Source organism: Colletotrichum karsti, assembly GCF_011947395.1.
Source record: "Colletotrichum karsti strain CkLH20 chromosome Unknown Scaffold11, whole genome shotgun sequence".
Lineage (NCBI taxonomy): Eukaryota > Fungi > Ascomycota > Sordariomycetes > Glomerellales > Glomerellaceae > Colletotrichum > Colletotrichum karsti.
The window spans coordinates 335148-352197 of record NW_024065911.1 but is presented as its reverse complement, the minus strand read 5'-3'; the positions used below and the strand labels follow the sequence as shown (position 1 = coordinate 352197).

General features: G+C 57.6%; 2 protein-coding genes across 2 annotated transcripts; both read left to right on the top strand.

Moving 5' to 3' along the window:
* Nucleotides 1–6307: 6307 nt before the first annotated feature.
* CkaCkLH20_04227 (uncharacterized protein) lies at nt 6308–7777 on the top strand (the record flags this gene model as incomplete). Its single annotated transcript, XM_038886946.1, has 2 exons — nt 6308–6566; nt 6627–7777. The coding sequence occupies 2 exons, from the start codon at nt 6308–6310 to the stop codon at nt 7775–7777; spliced, it is 1410 nt and encodes a 469-aa protein (XP_038747650.1).
* A 1058-nt stretch (nt 7778–8835) lies between these two features.
* On the top strand, nt 8836–16408 carry CkaCkLH20_04226 (uncharacterized protein; the record flags this gene model as incomplete). The annotated part of the gene is made up of 3 exons (XM_038886945.1): nt 8836–15627; nt 15685–16297; nt 16359–16408. The coding sequence occupies 3 exons, from the start codon at nt 8836–8838 to the stop codon at nt 16406–16408; spliced, it is 7455 nt and encodes a 2484-aa protein (XP_038747649.1).
* Between the last annotated feature and the right edge of the window lie 642 nt (nt 16409–17050).

Here is a 17050-nt window from a genome sequence, read left to right as displayed (position 1 = left end):
ATAGACAGATACCTCTCTCAAATTTTGGAACTTTCGAAAAGAGATTTTTTGCAACAAGCTTCTTTTGGGAAACCTCGTATACGTGACGAAAGGAAAAGGTTCGAGCGCGCGCGCGATTACTTTTTCGCCTTGTGGTCCTCTGGTTTGTTTTGGTCATTTCTCCTTCTCCCTCGGCTGAGCGAGGTGTTGGAGTGTATGTTTTCTTTTTCCCCAGCCTACGGTTTCGAGGCCGCGGGCTCCTCCAGCGCAGAATAATTCTGTCATGTGCTGAAAAATTTTCACGATGGAGCGCACAGGCTAGAAATCGAGCTTCCAGATGCGAAATCGAACCTTGTTCGTGTGGCGTCTAGATGAAGTGGTTGAAGAATGAAGCTGAACTGACGTTGATGTTGGACTCCACCGCGAGATGAGACGAAGGACCTCAACGTTTGTCGTTCGTCCGTCCATTCCCTTCAAACGGTGCCACATGGTCGATAGCGTCCATCCTTGAGACTTAAGACGGTCAGTAAGAAGCCAAGTCCGTCGTTCGTGCCAGCCGTTCATCCGCCTCAACGTGTCGTTCATGGTGAGCCACCGTTGGAGTCTTGCTCGTTGAGTATCAGCTAGCGGCGTACGGGTGAGGCGACGAGGCGCCCGCGATGACAGGACTAGGGCGATGGTAGGCAAAGGCAGACTGGGTAAGGTAACACCAGGGGGAGAAATCGTATCACTGGCCTAGAAAACATTTCTTTTTCCTGACGCTTGGGACAAATGACCAGTGGCTTGGTCTTGGAGCCCAACACGGCGTACGCGCATGCGTGACGGCGATTCCCCGAGGATAGGCGAGCATGTGCAGATTCCGGTTGCCTCTTTCCCCGGCAGAGGGGAGTCCCGGGTGAGTTCCGCGAGGGCAGGCCACACGGGCGAAGCAAGGAGGACACGAAGATGGAATGTGCATCCGTAGATGGATTCGCATCATGGATTGTTGAGTGCCGGCGGATCCAGCGATCCAGGTCGCCATAAAGAGCCATGCTTCCCAGATCGACCAGGACATGACGCCGCGGATGCAAGATTCAGGTCCGCCATCCCAATCCATCCGGTCGGATACCGCCTGAGATTCCGGTACGATGGAGTATCGAATGTGAGAGTTGATATTTGACCAAAGCCGGCATAGGGTAACCGCAGGGGTGTGTGCGCACTGTAAAGAAGGCAGGGGAGGCGTCGACAGTGAGGAACCCGAGGCCAAGGCGATGGTGATGAGGTCGAGATGGGATGATTTGTTGGGTCAATAAATTGCCAGATCTGCTCAGGGGTTCACATCGGCCATTACCTCGCTTTTGCGTTAGGCAGGTTCGAAATGCAAGACGGCCCGGGAAGGCGAGATGAAGGTCGGGTACGGATAACGGGAGGTGATTGGCGAGACCGCGGCTCCGGAATCCCGGAGCTCCGTCCTGCCGGGGTCCACTCGGGCTTGCAGTAGACCCGACGGAAAGGGGAAAGGGCAATCGAGGAAGACGGGAGGGCCGCCTTCCGGGTCGGGACGGCAGGGGCTGAGAAGGGAAGTCACATTGACCAACGGTCCACGTCCACGGAAAGCAAGTGCGAACAAACGCAGGCGTCTTGCCGCCAATCCAAACAGCCCAAGGCAGGTGCAGAACTCCCCGCCTTCCGGGAGATGTCCGGGGTCATCCGGGCCCGGGTGGGGCGGGTATCCACCTCATCGGATGCTCCATCCCGGGCTCCGGTTTGTAGCAACCTCCACTCTTCCATTGCATTCCATCAATCCTTCCCTTCCGTCCATCACATTTCAGTTTCTCTCATCTTCGTTTTCTTGCCCAGACCACCAACGGCTATCCTCCCGTGTTTTCTTCATCCCGCCAAGATGACCCATCGTCTCCATTCCGTCTCCACGGAACAGGGATCTCTCGCCCTGCCTCATTAGGCTTTGCTTTCCTTGCAGCAGACAGGGGCCGCGGACGCGGAAGGACGCAGGCACGACAGGGGGGAGAACAGGGGAACCGCAGCCCTGGGGGAGAAGGTCCCATCGATCTGGGACCACCAGTTTTTCTTTTCCTTTCTTTTCTTCTTCATTTCCACCCTCCTACGATCCTTTCAGGCTCCAGCAGATCAATCACCAATCTCCCTCTCACGTCTCTCGGATTGCACGCTACGGCCTCAACGGCATGGCCGCGTCGCCGTCATAGTTGACATCGCGCACCATCTCGAGCATCGCGACTACACCACCGGAAGACCTCCGGAATAGACGCTATCCCTGCTCCATGTCTCACATCGCCTCGGCCTCTGCGCCGACCATCGTCATTCCAGGGGCCATGGAGAAAAGGAAGGCACTGAAGCCACCAGGACACCACCTGAGATGGACGAGATGCGCCGGAGTTCTGGAAGAGTCACCAGCATTCCCCGGTGCTCTGGCCTCATCTGCCCTGCCCTGATCTGCCTACCTCCGAGGCGACGCAATGGCAATCATGGAATGCCGGTACTCAAACTCTATCCGCGCATCATTTCATCAACCTCCATCACTGGGGAATTTGCCGGCTGGATTAGATCCGGCTGAAGTCATTGGGCCACACGGTACACTCCATGATACATTCCGTGATATTCACACGCCTCGCGAGCATTCTCTCACGACCAGCCCCAATCCGACCTCTCGCTATTTTTTCCTGTCCAGTTCTGGATTTGCGAGTTCGTCGTAAAGATGCTGTTTCTCGCGGTCTTGCAACCTGCTCGCCGAACGTCGCCGTCGAGCCGAGTACAGACTTCAGGTCGCTCACCCATGCATCCAAACCTCTCGATTCCGGCTACTTGTAGCTAGTAGGCACCGAGCCGCTGTCAATCAGCTCCCGCGACAATATACTCTCCATAAGTCTAGCTCAAATGTTCGCTGATGTCGCAATGCATCGAGCCGCCGGGATTGAAGAACCATCGGTTGGAGGCTCGAGATTATATCCGGTAGACGAGAAAGCCAAGTCCGAAAGGGAGGGCTGCTGTCAGGACGCAACGCAACCCAACTCGCCCATCAAATCCACCTTGCATCCTGTCAAATGGATACCCAGCTGCACAACATGCTGTCAAATGTACAGACAGACATTCTGAGGCGCGTTTGAGCGGTTCGGGCTGTCGCATGATCTGATGCTCATTCCGTGGGACGGCCCGCATTTGCACCCTGCTTGGCAGCAATTCTGTGCCGTGTTATGATTCCCCCCAGAACACAAATTCCCGGCCTCGACTCCATACCATACGGCCGCTTCGAGTCGAAATTCGGGACTCGCAAAACAAAGACTCTGCCTCGTTCAAGCTATTGTCGAACCACACATAGATGCACCGATCAAAGGCGTCATACCCGACATGGCCCAGATTGAGCGACGTCACCCGGGGTTACACGACGCCGAAGGTGGACAGCTTCCGCAGCCATGCGGTCGGAGTCGGTCGGGGTAGTGTTACGGCGGTGCTTTTCGACAGGACATTCTCCGGGGACGGCCTTCGATGGGCTGCCACGAGTTCGGGTCTGGGCGACGCGGACACTTCCGCCATTCCCCCTTCTTGTGCTACGCGACTAGTTGTCGTACCCTTTTCGGATGTTCAACGACTCGAAGACCGCACGCAAAATGTCTCTCCATTCAGGGCATCAGGGCAAATGCCAAACAGCGACTCTTAAAGCCAGCATCGCCGAATCCTCGCTTACCTACCCTCTTCGGGCAAACTTACATGGATGCGAATTGCGCACACCGAACTGCCTGCCCTGCCACAACCCACTGGTGAATTCTTTAGCCTTTCGTCGTACCATTCACGCCGTCTTGTCGGGACACCCTCAGAATGCCGGATTGATGATGGTCATGCAGGTGCCAGGGCTGCTAGGGTCTGATTTGAGGGGTGCCGTCGAGAATTTCCTCTGCTAGCTCCTGGCCACACCGCGTCCTCAGCTGTTGAGACATGACGCTAGATCTGCAGTCATCCCAATCCGGCATCACGTCAATGGAATGCACGTTACTTACGCTCGACGGCGTTTCAACCGACTCTCCTCTCGCGCAGCCATCATCGACTTCGTTCACCTCTTGACACTCATTCACGCTCGACAGTGCCCGCCCTATGCGCTTACTTGGTCTTCCCGAACGACAAAGAGACGGCGCCTTCCTGCCACACTTTCGGCCGTATCCTTATCGATCTAACTTACTCGAACCCGCAACGGGCCCTAGCCAACGGCCATTCGGTGCACGGTGGCCTCGTAGCTCACAACGAACCGGCACTATGACCGCCTGGTTGTGCACGACATTGCTTTTCCTCTGATGAAGATGCTGTCACCAGACCTTCTATTCGTCAAGTTAGGGGACAGCTCCATCCGACATCGTCCTCGTTCCCTGGGAGGAGGGCAGGACGACGAGGACGAGGAGAGCAGGCGAGGCAAGCAAACCCGCCTTGGCTTTCTCGGTACCGTCAAGTCCTCTCTCCTGGACTAGGCGGTCTTACCTGATCGATTCACTCTAAAATATGACCATCTGTTCAGGCCAGAATGTGCTTGAATCGGTATGGCAGTCATCACGTTACCAGCATCACATCTAGGTGCAAACACCAACCCCAACCCCAGCACGACCGCGCTGCCGGGCCCAAACGTGGCCGAGAAGGGATATGAGCAAACAACGCCAGCGAGCAAACATTGAGCAAACAACTTTAGCAAGTCCCAATCCCTGCTGCTGGCATCACTCGCGAGCTCCCAACCGTGGAAAGTACCTGGACCACGGGACCGGACATCAGAGCCAACATTCGCGATGGTCTCCCGTCTCATCAACCGTTAGATCTGCCCCTGTTCCCCCCATGTTCGATGGTTCGATAGGAGCTTTATCATCGATTATGGAGCGATCGGTTGGAGATTACATGGAGTCTGGACTCTTCTCCTATCATAAGTTGCATCTTCATTGGTCGTCGAGCAAGTGCACCGGCGACTGCGGGTGCTAATTGAGACCGTCTGGAAGCCTACGGCCGTCACTTGCCAACGTCTCAGGAAGCTTGTCCAGGAGGCCATCAGATTGTGGCTCTGTGGCAGTGGAAGAGGCGGTCGTCCGTCACCGTTATCGTCGCCATCCCGTATCCTCTGGCGCGCGGCGTCGCTCCCATACCTCGGTCTCCAGGCTAATAGACTCTGGTTCTTTGAATCGAGATTGGAGTCGTACAGCATGGACCACGCACCGCTCCTCCAAGGAGGTGTGTTAGTCGCAAGGTCCAACAGCCGCGCATGACACCGCTGGATTCACCAGCCAGATCTTGGCATTTGATCCCCAGGTTTGCTCTCTTCAGCCACTTCTGCAAGAGCCAACTTCTCTTCTGCAAGACCCGCCCTCACCCGCCGTCACCTACCGGGAATAGGGCCACCAAGCCCATGCCGCGAGGTGGTGGGGAGCGAGCAGTTTCGACTGGGAGCTTCGACCAGCGAGTTTGAGGGTCAAACAAACGCCACGCCTGAAGGATATGAGCCGTCATTATGAATAAGCCTTTATGTTCATTTTCTCTCGCGGCTCCTTTCTTTGTTGTTTGCCATGCCTCGTCAGTCCAATCTCTCCATGGGAACTTCGTTTTTCGAGGTTTCATCAGCTCCACCACAGGGACCCTGGTGGATCTTCCGACCCCTTGCAACCGAACCCATGTCTCCCAGAGTGCAGTCCAACGCGGGCTTGAAGCACAGACTGAAGACAGCGTAATATCTCCTCGAGCTAGTGCAGGATTTTCTTCTTTCAGGCATCGTCCTTCATCCCATTGCGATGAGGTTGGATCGAAGAAAGTCACGCACACCAGTACCAGTGTGTTGGGCCACCGGGGAGGTGCCCATTGGCCGTCTGGCCGGAGCAAGCGTTCTGACGACCCCCTTCGCAGTCCCCTTTGCCGTCTCCGTTCACAGTCCAGTCCGTGTTCCCAGGCAGACTAGCTCAGATGGCATCCCGTTCAACTGCAAAGGACAAGGTCCAATATCCTCGTCCATTTTCGCCATGTTTTACCTTGGCGTCCACGGCTAGCCGACGTTGTCCAATGGCAGCTGGCTAGCTCTCATATGCTTTTTCGAGCGGGCTATAGTCGAGGCGAGGAATGGATCATCCTGTTCTCCTAGATGTCTTCTTGTACCTTTCTCCTACCGCTCTCTTCTTACACTCGGTACTTGTCCCCTGCCCGTGCTGCAGCCAGCATCGAATGTCAAAAGCTGTCTCATTGTTCAGGGGTCCCTCCCACATTGCTTTACTCGAATGGACCCAGGGCTATTTGACTAAACACCGCCCCCCGACTCTGGAATCCTCGCAATTTGTTCTTGTTTTGCCAACGCCGAATCATGGCAGTAACAATGTCGGACGGTCCGAATCGGAAGGCTTGCGACAGGTGCCATACCCAGAAGCTCAGCTGTAAGCGCGTCGGCGATGAAGCTTGCGAGCGCTGTATCAGGCTCAACACGCAGTGCAAATCAAGCCCATCCCTGCGGTATCGGAAGCAACATCAACAACAACCCACTGGCGACGTCGTGCGAAGAAGCATTCCGTCGCCAAAGCGTCAGCGGACTGACGACGGGAGCCACGTTGTACAGCCCGATCTGTGTGAGTACACTGTCTTTGACTTGTCTGGGGAACTCTCCCTTGCTGACGATTGTTGTGTAGCCATTGTCAAGACCCAACCGGGTGATTCTGTCCTGAGGAATCCTGGGTTTGGTGATCACGCTGTCTCGCCAGATGCCATGTTGGACATTGTCAACTTCGACTTTGGCTTTGGCCAACCGAGCCTCTACCCCAACCCAGCGCCAAATCAGCCTCTTCCGCCGCCATTCCACGGTGAAATCGACGACTTGATGTCTGGAGATTCCATCTCTCACGCATGGAGTCCCCCACACTCTGCAACATCGGAGTCGGCATTCACATCTCCCGTGGGTCCCCACGCAGATTCCGTCAGTCAAGTCTACCTGGGAAGCCCGGGCTCCTACAAACAGCCTCCGAGGCTTGGACCACCGCAGGACGATATCAGTCCCATGAAAAGGCAGAGAAAACGCGCAAAGCAAAGAACTCGGCAAATCACTCTTCAACCGGCTGCAAGTGGAAAGGCCCCGTCTGCCGAAGAGTGGATGCCCCGGATCATCAACATCAACTCCAGACTTTTCGAGCTATCGTCAAGCCTCCGACACCACGTCGAACCTTCGGACTGTGCTGGACGATCCAGCATGGCCTCGAGTCCCGATGAGGGCAATGCGACGATGACGCCTTTCCCCGTCGACGAAATGTTCAAACTTTCACGCCACTTTGCCGAGATACTTTCGGAGATGGCACCGGTCGAGGACGCCTCCCCCGCTAGCGAGACGGACAGGCACCAGCCGGCTAGGGGACTCGACTCGCTGGCGGATCCGGCGACTTGCCTCTTCATTCTCTCCACATATGTCCGACTCCTCGACATGTACCAGAAGGTGTTCAGCTGCATTCACTATCAACTAGCACATTTGCAGCCGGCCATCTTGTTTCAGTCTTGGAAACTCCCTGGCGTCACTGTCGGTTCCTTTGCGGTCGACTCGACGCCTTCACTGCAAATGTCTCTTACAATCCAGTTAGCCGAAGAGTTTCTCTTGCAGATGCGGCGGGCAGCGTCTTCACTGGATCCGACTCTGCGATCGGCAGGTTCACCATCAGGAAGGGTGCTCGACGCGAGCTCCATGTTCTCCGGGGTAGTAGATGTCTCGTTCCAGGCCCTGAAAAGGCAAGAAGAGAGCCTTGGTCAGGAGCTCAAGGACTTGCGTAAGGACATGGAGTCCTTTCTGGACGCATGAGTGTCATTCGGGAATTGTCATGTTACATAATACCATTGTTTTTAAGCCGCATCTCTCTGTGTTCCTAGCGGAAGTGTACGGATGCAGTATGGCGCGGGGGGTTCGGCGTCGCTGTTGAAGAGGAGAAACAAACCAGACTCTAACTGGACTACCAAGACAAAGAAAAACGTCTTTCATATGCAAGTACCCCGACTACTTCTCCACGAGGCAAATGTGCACACGCCGTGTCACCGATTGACTCCATGTCCGTACCGAGATTGCGGACCGGCGCGCGCTTCCGAGCCAGCAGGCGACAACCAGCACCCGTTTTCGACGTTGTTTGACTTCCGTTCTCGTCGCCGGCTCATTACTCGCACATGCACCACGTTCGTTCGTCGTTGAAGAAAGGACGCCTCTGATCAAGCCTCCCGAAAGTCGATGGCGCCAGCGGAGAGACCAGAGATCATGGGCGGAAGGCTAGCTAAGTAGTCCCGTTCCCGGGCAACTAACCACCACCGCCGAATCTGCACCCTCAAATCCCGGCGACCGTTTGAGACATTCGGCCACGGAACTCCGAACCACCCCTTCCAACTCATCACGAACGCCGAATCTCTTCATCATCTCCACCATCGCACACGCCCCCCTACTTTCTAGACTCACCCAAGACACGCCCCCGACCGCTGGCCCCCCTCCCCCTCCCCCTCCCCCGATGAACGCCCCCCGACCGTGGGGGACATGGAATAGCCTGGATGAGGCGGTTTGCTGGCCCCTTGCTTTTTTGACATGGGGCAGGCGTAATGGCACTGAGGCTGTCTGCGAGGGAGGCCATCGCGATGTTGACTCTTCTGGTCTGTTGGCTCTTCCGTGTAAGTGATTTGCTATATATCCCTTCATGTCTTCGCCGCTCATCATGCAGTTCATCGGAAGCAAACACATCGATTCGCCTTCTTCTCTCTATTCTTATACTATTCTCTCTACCCCCCTTGATATCTCACCGGCAAGCATTTTCAACCTCCCCACTTATACCCTTCTATCCCTTCCCATAATACATAATCATCCTAGAGATACCCCTGACAGCAATGTCTACCTACAAAATCCCTCAGTCGGAGCCCATCGCCATTGTTGGCACGGGATGTCGGTTTGCCGGCGATGTAAACTCCCCTTCTCAGCTGTGGGATCTCCTCTCCAAGCCCAAGGACCTCACACAAAAGGTTCCCGGTAACCGGTTTAACGTTAAGGGCTTCTACCACCCCGATGGCGAATATCACGGTGCCACAAATGCCACGCAGGGATACTTCCTCGAGCAGGACCACCGCGTATGGGATGCGGGATTCTTCAACATTACCCCTAAAGAAGCCGAGGCCATCGACCCTCAGCAGCGTATCATCCTCGAAGTCGTGTATGAGGCCCTCGAGTCTGCCGGATACACCCTCTCCCAGTATGCCGGCCGTAAGGTCGCCGTATATGCCGGTCTCATGACCGCCGACTACGACTCGCTTTGCCAGCGTGACGATATCACCGCCAGCCAGTACTTCGCCACCGGTAACTCGCGAGCCATCCTCTCCAACAGGATATCCTACTTCTTCAACTTCCGCGGCCCCTCCATGACGATCGATACGGCATGCTCATCGAGCTTAGTCGCCCTCCACCAAGCCGTCCTCAGCCTGCGGTCCGGCGAGTGCGAGATGGCCTGCGTGGCCGGCGCAAACATGATGATCACGCCCGAGCAGTTCATCACCGAGTCCAGCCTCCACATGCTCAGCCCTACCGGGCGGTCCAGGATGTGGGACGTCGGCGCGGACGGATACGCGCGCGGCGAGGGTTTCGCCGCGCTGTTCATCAAGCCCCTCTCTCAGGCCCTGAAAGACGGAGACGCAATCATCAGCATTGTGAGAGAGACGGGCGTCAACTCGGACGGCCGGACCCAGGGCATCACCATGCCCAACCCCCTCGCCCAAGCCGACTTGATCAGGGACACGTACCGGAGGTCGGGTCTGGACGCGCAGAACCCCGCCGATCGATGCCAGTATTTTGAGGCGCACGGAACGGGCACCCAGGCCGGCGACCCGAGGGAGGCGCAAGCCATTGCGACCGCCTTCTTCGGGAACGAGGCGTCGGCTACCGCGGATAGCGATGACAAGAAGCTCGTCGTCGGTTCCGTCAAGACCGTCATCGGTCACACGGAAGGCGCCGCTGGCTTGGCTGGGCTGTTGAAGGTGGTGCACTCCATGCACCACAAGTCCATCCCTCCCAACTTGCACCTCGAGACCCTCAACCCGAGTGTCCGGCCATTCTACGGCCACCTTCGCATCGCGACCCAGCTCATCCCATGGCCCCAGGTTCAGGCTGGCCAGCCGCTCCGTGGCAGCGTAAACTCCTTTGGCTTCGGTGGCACCAACTCCCACGCCATCATCGAGAGGTACGAGCCAAGCATCCACGACCAGGTTGCGAAGCGGTTCGCCCCGTCCCTGGAACTCCCCGCTGCTGTGGGCGCTTCCGCAGCATACGACGCGAAGGCTCCCACCGTTGGACTTCCTCTGGTTCTTTCAGCCAAGTCGCAGAAGTCTCTTGTTGCTGTTGCTCGCTCCGTTCGTGACTTCATGGTCGGAAACAAGACGTCGGCAGATGAAGTCGCTTACAGCCTCTACTCGCACCGCTCGGCCCTGACTTACAGAGTATCAGTCAGCGGTGAATCTCAGGATGCGGTCATTGCTGGTCTCGACAACCTCCTGGCCAAGGCTGGATCCTCTGCCAACCCTGAACTCGGTGTTCGCGCCAAGCTCGATGGCAGCAAGCCCAAGATCCTCGGCATCTTCACCGGCCAGGGTGCTCAGTGGTCTGGGATGGGACGCAAGCTCTTCCACTCCAACTCCGTCTACCGCAACGCCATTCAGGGGCTCGAAAAGGTTCTGAAGAGCTGCCCTCACCCTCCCGAGTGGTCGTTGGTCAAGGAGCTCATCAACCAGGATGACGCCTCCAGGATCAACATCGCGGCGCTGTCCCAGCCGCTCTGCACCGCGGTTCAGATCGCCCTCATCGATCTGCTTTCCAGCCTCGGCGTTTCCTTTCACACTGTGGTCGGCCACTCCTCTGGCGAGATCGCGGCCGCCTATGCTGCCGGCGTGCTGAGTGCGCGTGACGCCATGCTCATCTCCTACTACAGGGGTATGTCGGCTCACCTCGCGGGTGGGAAGAACGGCCAGAAGGGCATGATGATGGCCGTCGGCATGACGCGCGCCGAAGCTTCTGCCCTATGTGCCCGGGACGACATCAAGGGTCGCATCTGGGTCGCCGCCAGCAACGCTCCCACCAGCGTGACGCTGTCGGGAGACATCGACGCCGTCAAGGCGCTGCAGGCTGAGTTGTCTGCGGAGAACAAGTTCGCCCGGCTCTTGGTCGTCGACACGGCGTATCACTCCGCCCACATGGAGAAGCCGGCTGCGGAGTACATGCAGGGCTTGGCCGCTTGCGGCATCGCGCCGAGACAACGGAATGCAACGGTGTGGGTCTCTAGCGTCTACGCCGATGGCACGGAGCCGACCGTCGATGAGCTTAAGGCGACCTACTGGAAGGACAACATGGTCAAGGCCGTCTCTTTCTACGAGGCTATTGATCTCGCTCTGAGCTCTCAGGGTCCGTTCGACTGCGCGGTTGAGGTTGGTCCTCACCCTGCACTGAAGGGACCCGTCCAGCAGACTGTCAAGGCTGCTACTGGTGGCGCTTTGTCTTATGCCGGCCTTCTTGACCGTAAGAAGGATGACCGACACGCCTTTGCCGAGTTCCTGGGCTTCACCTGGTGCTACTTCGGTCCCGAGGCCATCGGATGGAAGGCTCTCATCTCCAACTCGACTCAGCGAGGCCTCTTGTCCTCGAAGACCGAGTTGCCTTCTTACCCCTGGGACCACAGCCAGATGCACTACCGCGAGTCTCGCATCGCCCACCAGTACCACTTCCGCGAGCAAGGCCCCCATGAGCTTCTCGGTGTCCGAACCCGTGACGACACCGAGTTTGAGCTCCGTTGGCGCAACATTCTCAAGCTTGAGACGGTCCCCTGGATCCAGCACCACAAGTTCCAGGGACAGGCTCTCCTCCCCGCCTCTGCTTATTGTGTGCTCGCATTGGACGCAGCCAAGGCCGTTCTCAACGGCCGCCCGGCATCAGTCGTGGAGCTGACGGATCTTGAGTTCATGAGCGGTATCTCCCTCGAGTCCAACACATACGGAGTCGAGATTCTCGTGGCGCTGAGCATCCAGCCCCCTTCGACGAAGGGCCGCTTGGCTGGCAAGGTCATCGACGGCACCTTCACCATCACCTCCTGCTACGCCGACGGTGTCGCTCCCATGCAGAAGAACTTCACTGGCAACCTGCGCATCTACCTTGGCGAGCCATCCGAGGGTGCCCTCCCCGAGCGTGATCCCGCCCTGGCAGAGACCCTTCCCGCCGACACCGACGCCTTCTATCAGATGATGTCGGAGATCGGTCTAGACTACACCGGTCCCTTCCGTGCTCTCCAGGGTATCGATCGCAGATACAACTTCTGCACTGCCAAACTCCAGAAGTTCCACGACGATGATACCACTGGGCTCGGTGTAAGCCCCGCGACGCTGGATAGTTGCTTCCACTCGGTCTTTGCTGCCTGCGCTTCACCTGGCGACAAGTCGCTGTGGACTTCCTTCCTTCCCAGGAGCATTGAGAAGATCCGCTTCAACCTGGCCATCTGCGATGGCAAGCCAAGCGATGGGGCCTCGTTGGTGGTCGATTCGATCATCACCCAGGAGATTCCCCGCACCAAGACCGCCACCACCAAGTTCGTCGGTGACATGAGCATCTTCAACCCGCGCGGCGAGATGGAGATCCAGGTCGAGGGCCTCATGGTCGCTTCCTTCGCCAACTCGAAGCCCGAGGACGACAAGGAGCTGTACCTCCACACCGTCATGGACCTCGACCCCGAGCACGAGATTGTCTCTGCGGATCTCAGCTCGGAGGACGTGGCTACTGAGCGCATTCTTTTGGAGAGCTGCGAGAGAGTTGCGCGATTCTACATTCAGGATGAGGCCGCCATCAAAGAGATTGGGGCGTCTCCTACCTTCTTCACTCCCCCGTCGTCGCCTCTTGCCCCCGCTAAGCCTGCTGCGACTGAGGCGATTCCCAGCCCTTGGAAGTCCGACACTATGGAATCTCTGGACGCATTCATCCTTCAGTCTCCCTTCTACCATGCGCTCGAGTTCATCCGCATGCTCGGACAGAACATCCCCGACGTCCTCCCTGCCATGATCTCCACCATCATCCAGGAGGCCAAGCAGCTGCACCGCTTCAGATCCCACGTCAGCCGTGTCGTCTCTCAGATCGCACACCGTTACCCCCGCATGCGGGTTCTCGGCCTGACTGACCCGGAAGCCGGTCTCTCCGAGCACGTCATCAGTGGTCTCAAGGGCTCGTTCCTGTCCTACACCATCGGAACCGAGGCCGAGAAGAACTTGCTCGCCAGACTTTCCGGCCCCGAGACGCTCAAGAAGAAGATCGACACGGAGCACACCAAGCTTCTCGACTCGGAGGATAACTCGTCCCTCCAGCCTTTCGACCTGGTTGTCTTGACCACTTCGGTGGTCAAGGGCGCCGAGCAGCGCGACAGGCTCAAGCACGTCCAGAGCCTGATGAAGCCTGGTGCTTACCTCATTCTCATCCACGAGTCCATGAGCCCGCTCAGAGATAGGCTCCGTCGCGCCTTCGGAGTGAGAACTCAGGTCGATGCGCCTCTTACGCCTCCGGAGTGGCCCGATCTCTTGGATGAGTGTGGTTTCGTCCGCTCAGCGAAGAAGGCTGAGCAGTTCTTCGCTCCGGACTTCTCCCTCATCGTGAGACAGGCAGAGTCGGAGTTGAAGCAGATTGCTCTGAACCCTCTCAACGGCTCCCTTCCCAAGGTGGCCGGACAGACTCTCATTATTGGGGCGGGAGGAAATTCGGCCGACCTCGCCGCGGAAGTCCACGAGAAGCTGATGCCTGCCTGCGACATGATCGACATCGTCGCCGACATCGATTCTCTCGAGCCCGCCTACTTCAACGGCGTCAGCAATGTTGTCATGCTCGCTGACCTGGACCAGCCCATGATGAGCACCATGACTTCCGAGCGACTTGATCTCCTTCGCGCTCTGATGGCTCCCGAGAAGGTTGTTCTGTGGGTTACCATGAACTCTCGCGCCGGCAACCCCGAGCACGCCGCCACCTACGGTTTCTCGCGCTCTATGCTTGCTGAGATCCCCAGTCTGAAGCTTCAGATGCTGGACCTCGACTCCCGCAGAGACTCCGTTGATGCCGTTGCTGAGACATTCTTGCGGTTGAGCATGAAGGATCTCCGCATTAGCGCTCAGGACGGTGAGGTGTTGTGGACTCACGAGAACGAGATCTTCCTCGAGCACGGCCACCGTCTTGTTCCTCGTGTCGTTCCCTGGAAGGAGGGCAACGATCGTGTCAACTGCCCGCGCCGACTAGTCTCTTCCGAGGTTAACACGCTCGAGAGCTGCGTCGAGATTGTCTCTTCGCAGTCCGGCGATGGCTTGGCTGTTTATACTGCCAACGTTGTTGAGGGCGAGATCCTCGACGCCATCGTTCCGGACCAGAGTGTCATCCAGGTCGACTACAGCTCGGTTGAGGTCATCAACTTTGGCCTGAAGTATGCTTCTCACGTCTCCATCGGCAAGGACGTTTCGACCGGCGGGCAGTGCCTGGCCCTGACCAAGGCCAACTCCTCTTACATCACGGTCCCGAATTCCTGCGTCTTCCCTCTGGGTGACCGTAACGTCGACCCCAAGACCCTGATCAGCCTTGTTCTCCGCTACCTCGTCACCCTCTCTGTGGAGGAGGAGATGATGGAGCAGACTGTGCTTCTCCTCGAGCCCGATTCCGTCCTGTTGGAGTGTATGAGAGAGGTCTTCGAGCCCAAGGGTGTTAACGTCATCGCTTGCACCACCACCCCTCTCAAGGGGAAGCCTGCCGGTGAGCGCTACATCCACCCTTACGCCAGCAACCGTGAGCTCAAGGCTCTCTTCCCCGCCAACGGCGCTTCAATCATCGATTTCCTCCCCGAGGGCAGCGAGCTCTCTGAGGCTATCCTCGACTGCCTCCCCGAGAACTGCGAGTACCACTCCCGCTTCTCCCTTCTCACCTCCGAGCACGTCGTCGCTCTCGGGGACTCCATGGACATTGAGGGTATCTGGGAGGGTGCCATCGCCAAGGCGTTGGAGAGCATGACCGGTATGAAGGGCCAGATGGGCATTCCCAACCTCGACTCCGTCTCTGTTCCCGATCTTCTGGACCAGTCCGGCAGCGGGAAGCCATTCCAGATCCTCGACTGGCGCGCCGACCGCACCGTCCAGCACATCGCCAAGCCTCTCCTCGGCACCCAGCTCCTCCGCCCGTACAAGACCTACGTCCTCGTCGGCCTGACCCGCGACATGGGCCAGAGTCTCTGCAACCTCTTCTACGAGCACGGTGCCCGACACTTGGTCCTGGCCAGTCGCAACCCCAACATGAACCCTCAATGGATCGACGACCTTGCCGCCAAGGGCTGCGAGGTCCGCATCGAGCGCCTCGACGTCACCAGCATCGAGAGCGTGAGGGCTTTCAAGGAGAGATTGGCTACCGAGATGCCGCCTGTCGCAGGTGTCATCAACGGCGCCATGGTCCTCGACGACCGCGTCTTCGCGCAGATGGATGAGAACACCTGGACCAGGGTCATGCGGCCCAAGACGGTGGGATCCAGCAACTTGGATGAGATCTTCTGTGACTCTGACATGGAGTTCTTCATTATGACTTCGTCTTTTGCCGCCCCTGGTGGACACGGTGGACAGTCCAACTACGCCGCTGCGAACATGGTAAGTGAAACTCACAACCTTTCTCACCACTCATAGACACACGCTAACATGACGCAGTACATGAACGGCCTCGCAGCCAACCGCCGCCTCCGCGGCCTGCCCGGCTCGGTCCTCAACATCGGCGTCATCTACGGCCTGGGCCTCCTCCACCGCGAGCGCAACGACATCTACGCCTTCCTCGAGAAGGACGGCTACCCGCCCATCTCGGAGCGCGACATCCACCACATGTTCCTCGAGGCCATCGTCACGGGCCGCCCCGTCGACGGACAGATCTACGACATCACGACCGGCCTCAGCCGCTACAGCCCCAACAACCCGAACCCGCTGCACTGGCACCGCGACCCGCGCTTCTCGCACTTCACCGTCGAGGAGGACGCCGAGGCCGAGGAAGAGGGCGAGGGGAAGCAGAGCCTCAGGGAGAAGCTCAAGGCCGTCGTGCTCGCGTCCGAGGGCGGCGTCGGGGAGGTCGCCCAGGTGCTCGTCGAGGGCTTCTCGCGGTACCTCGAGGTCGTCCTCGGCCAGGGCGAGGGGAGCGTCCGGGGCGAGCACAGCGTCGCCGAGCTCGGCATGGACTCGCTCGTCGCTGTCGAGGTGAGAGGGTGGTTCTACAAGAACGTCGAGCGGGATGTTTCCGTGATGAAGATTCTCGGAAGTGCGAGCATCGCAAAGTGTGAGTTCACGCCCCATTCCCCTGACATGATGAGTATTGGACTTGAGCTGACTTGAAGTAGTGTGTCACGAGGTAGCTGAGGGCTATGTTGGCGAGCGGTCGAAGGCCTAAGAATGTTTCATTGTCGTAACAAAAGGAGGCGGGGGGATACACGGCGCTAGCAAGAAAGGTTCATGGGTTACTTCTAAAAAGGCTTGATGAGTTTGTTTATGCTCGGAGTTGGTACATGTATTTGGATACTTGGTTGGTTTGGCTGTCTGGAAGATTGGGTACGGAAAAACAGGCGGCTATTGTTGATTCTTTTGTTGGAGCTGGCTGGAGTTTTGGAATTATTGGGATCGATACCACTGTCGCTATATATACCTAGTTCTTTTGTTCAAGAAACAGATTCTGTTATTCTACTCTTCAAGTTCAGAAAGATGTTATATCCCCCGAGACTTAGGAACCTCCAAATTCAAGATTCTTATTACCTATGTTCCAGACTCGGCCTTCGAAGATCCCGCTCATCCGGCGGTGGCATCCGATGTGGACCCCGCCCGTTCCCTTTTTGGGGTCGGGGATGGCCTCCCTCCGCGTCCCCGCATGCGCAAACGACGCTATCATATGTGCAACTCCACATCACGTCAAGAGGCCCGTATCCCACCTTCGTTTCTCTCCGCCGAAGCTTGGTCTTCCTTTCCAAACCGAACCACGGACCCGGGTTCTGCGATTCTAATCAGGCACGAGAGTCTCCGCCCCCCGATCTTTTCCCGC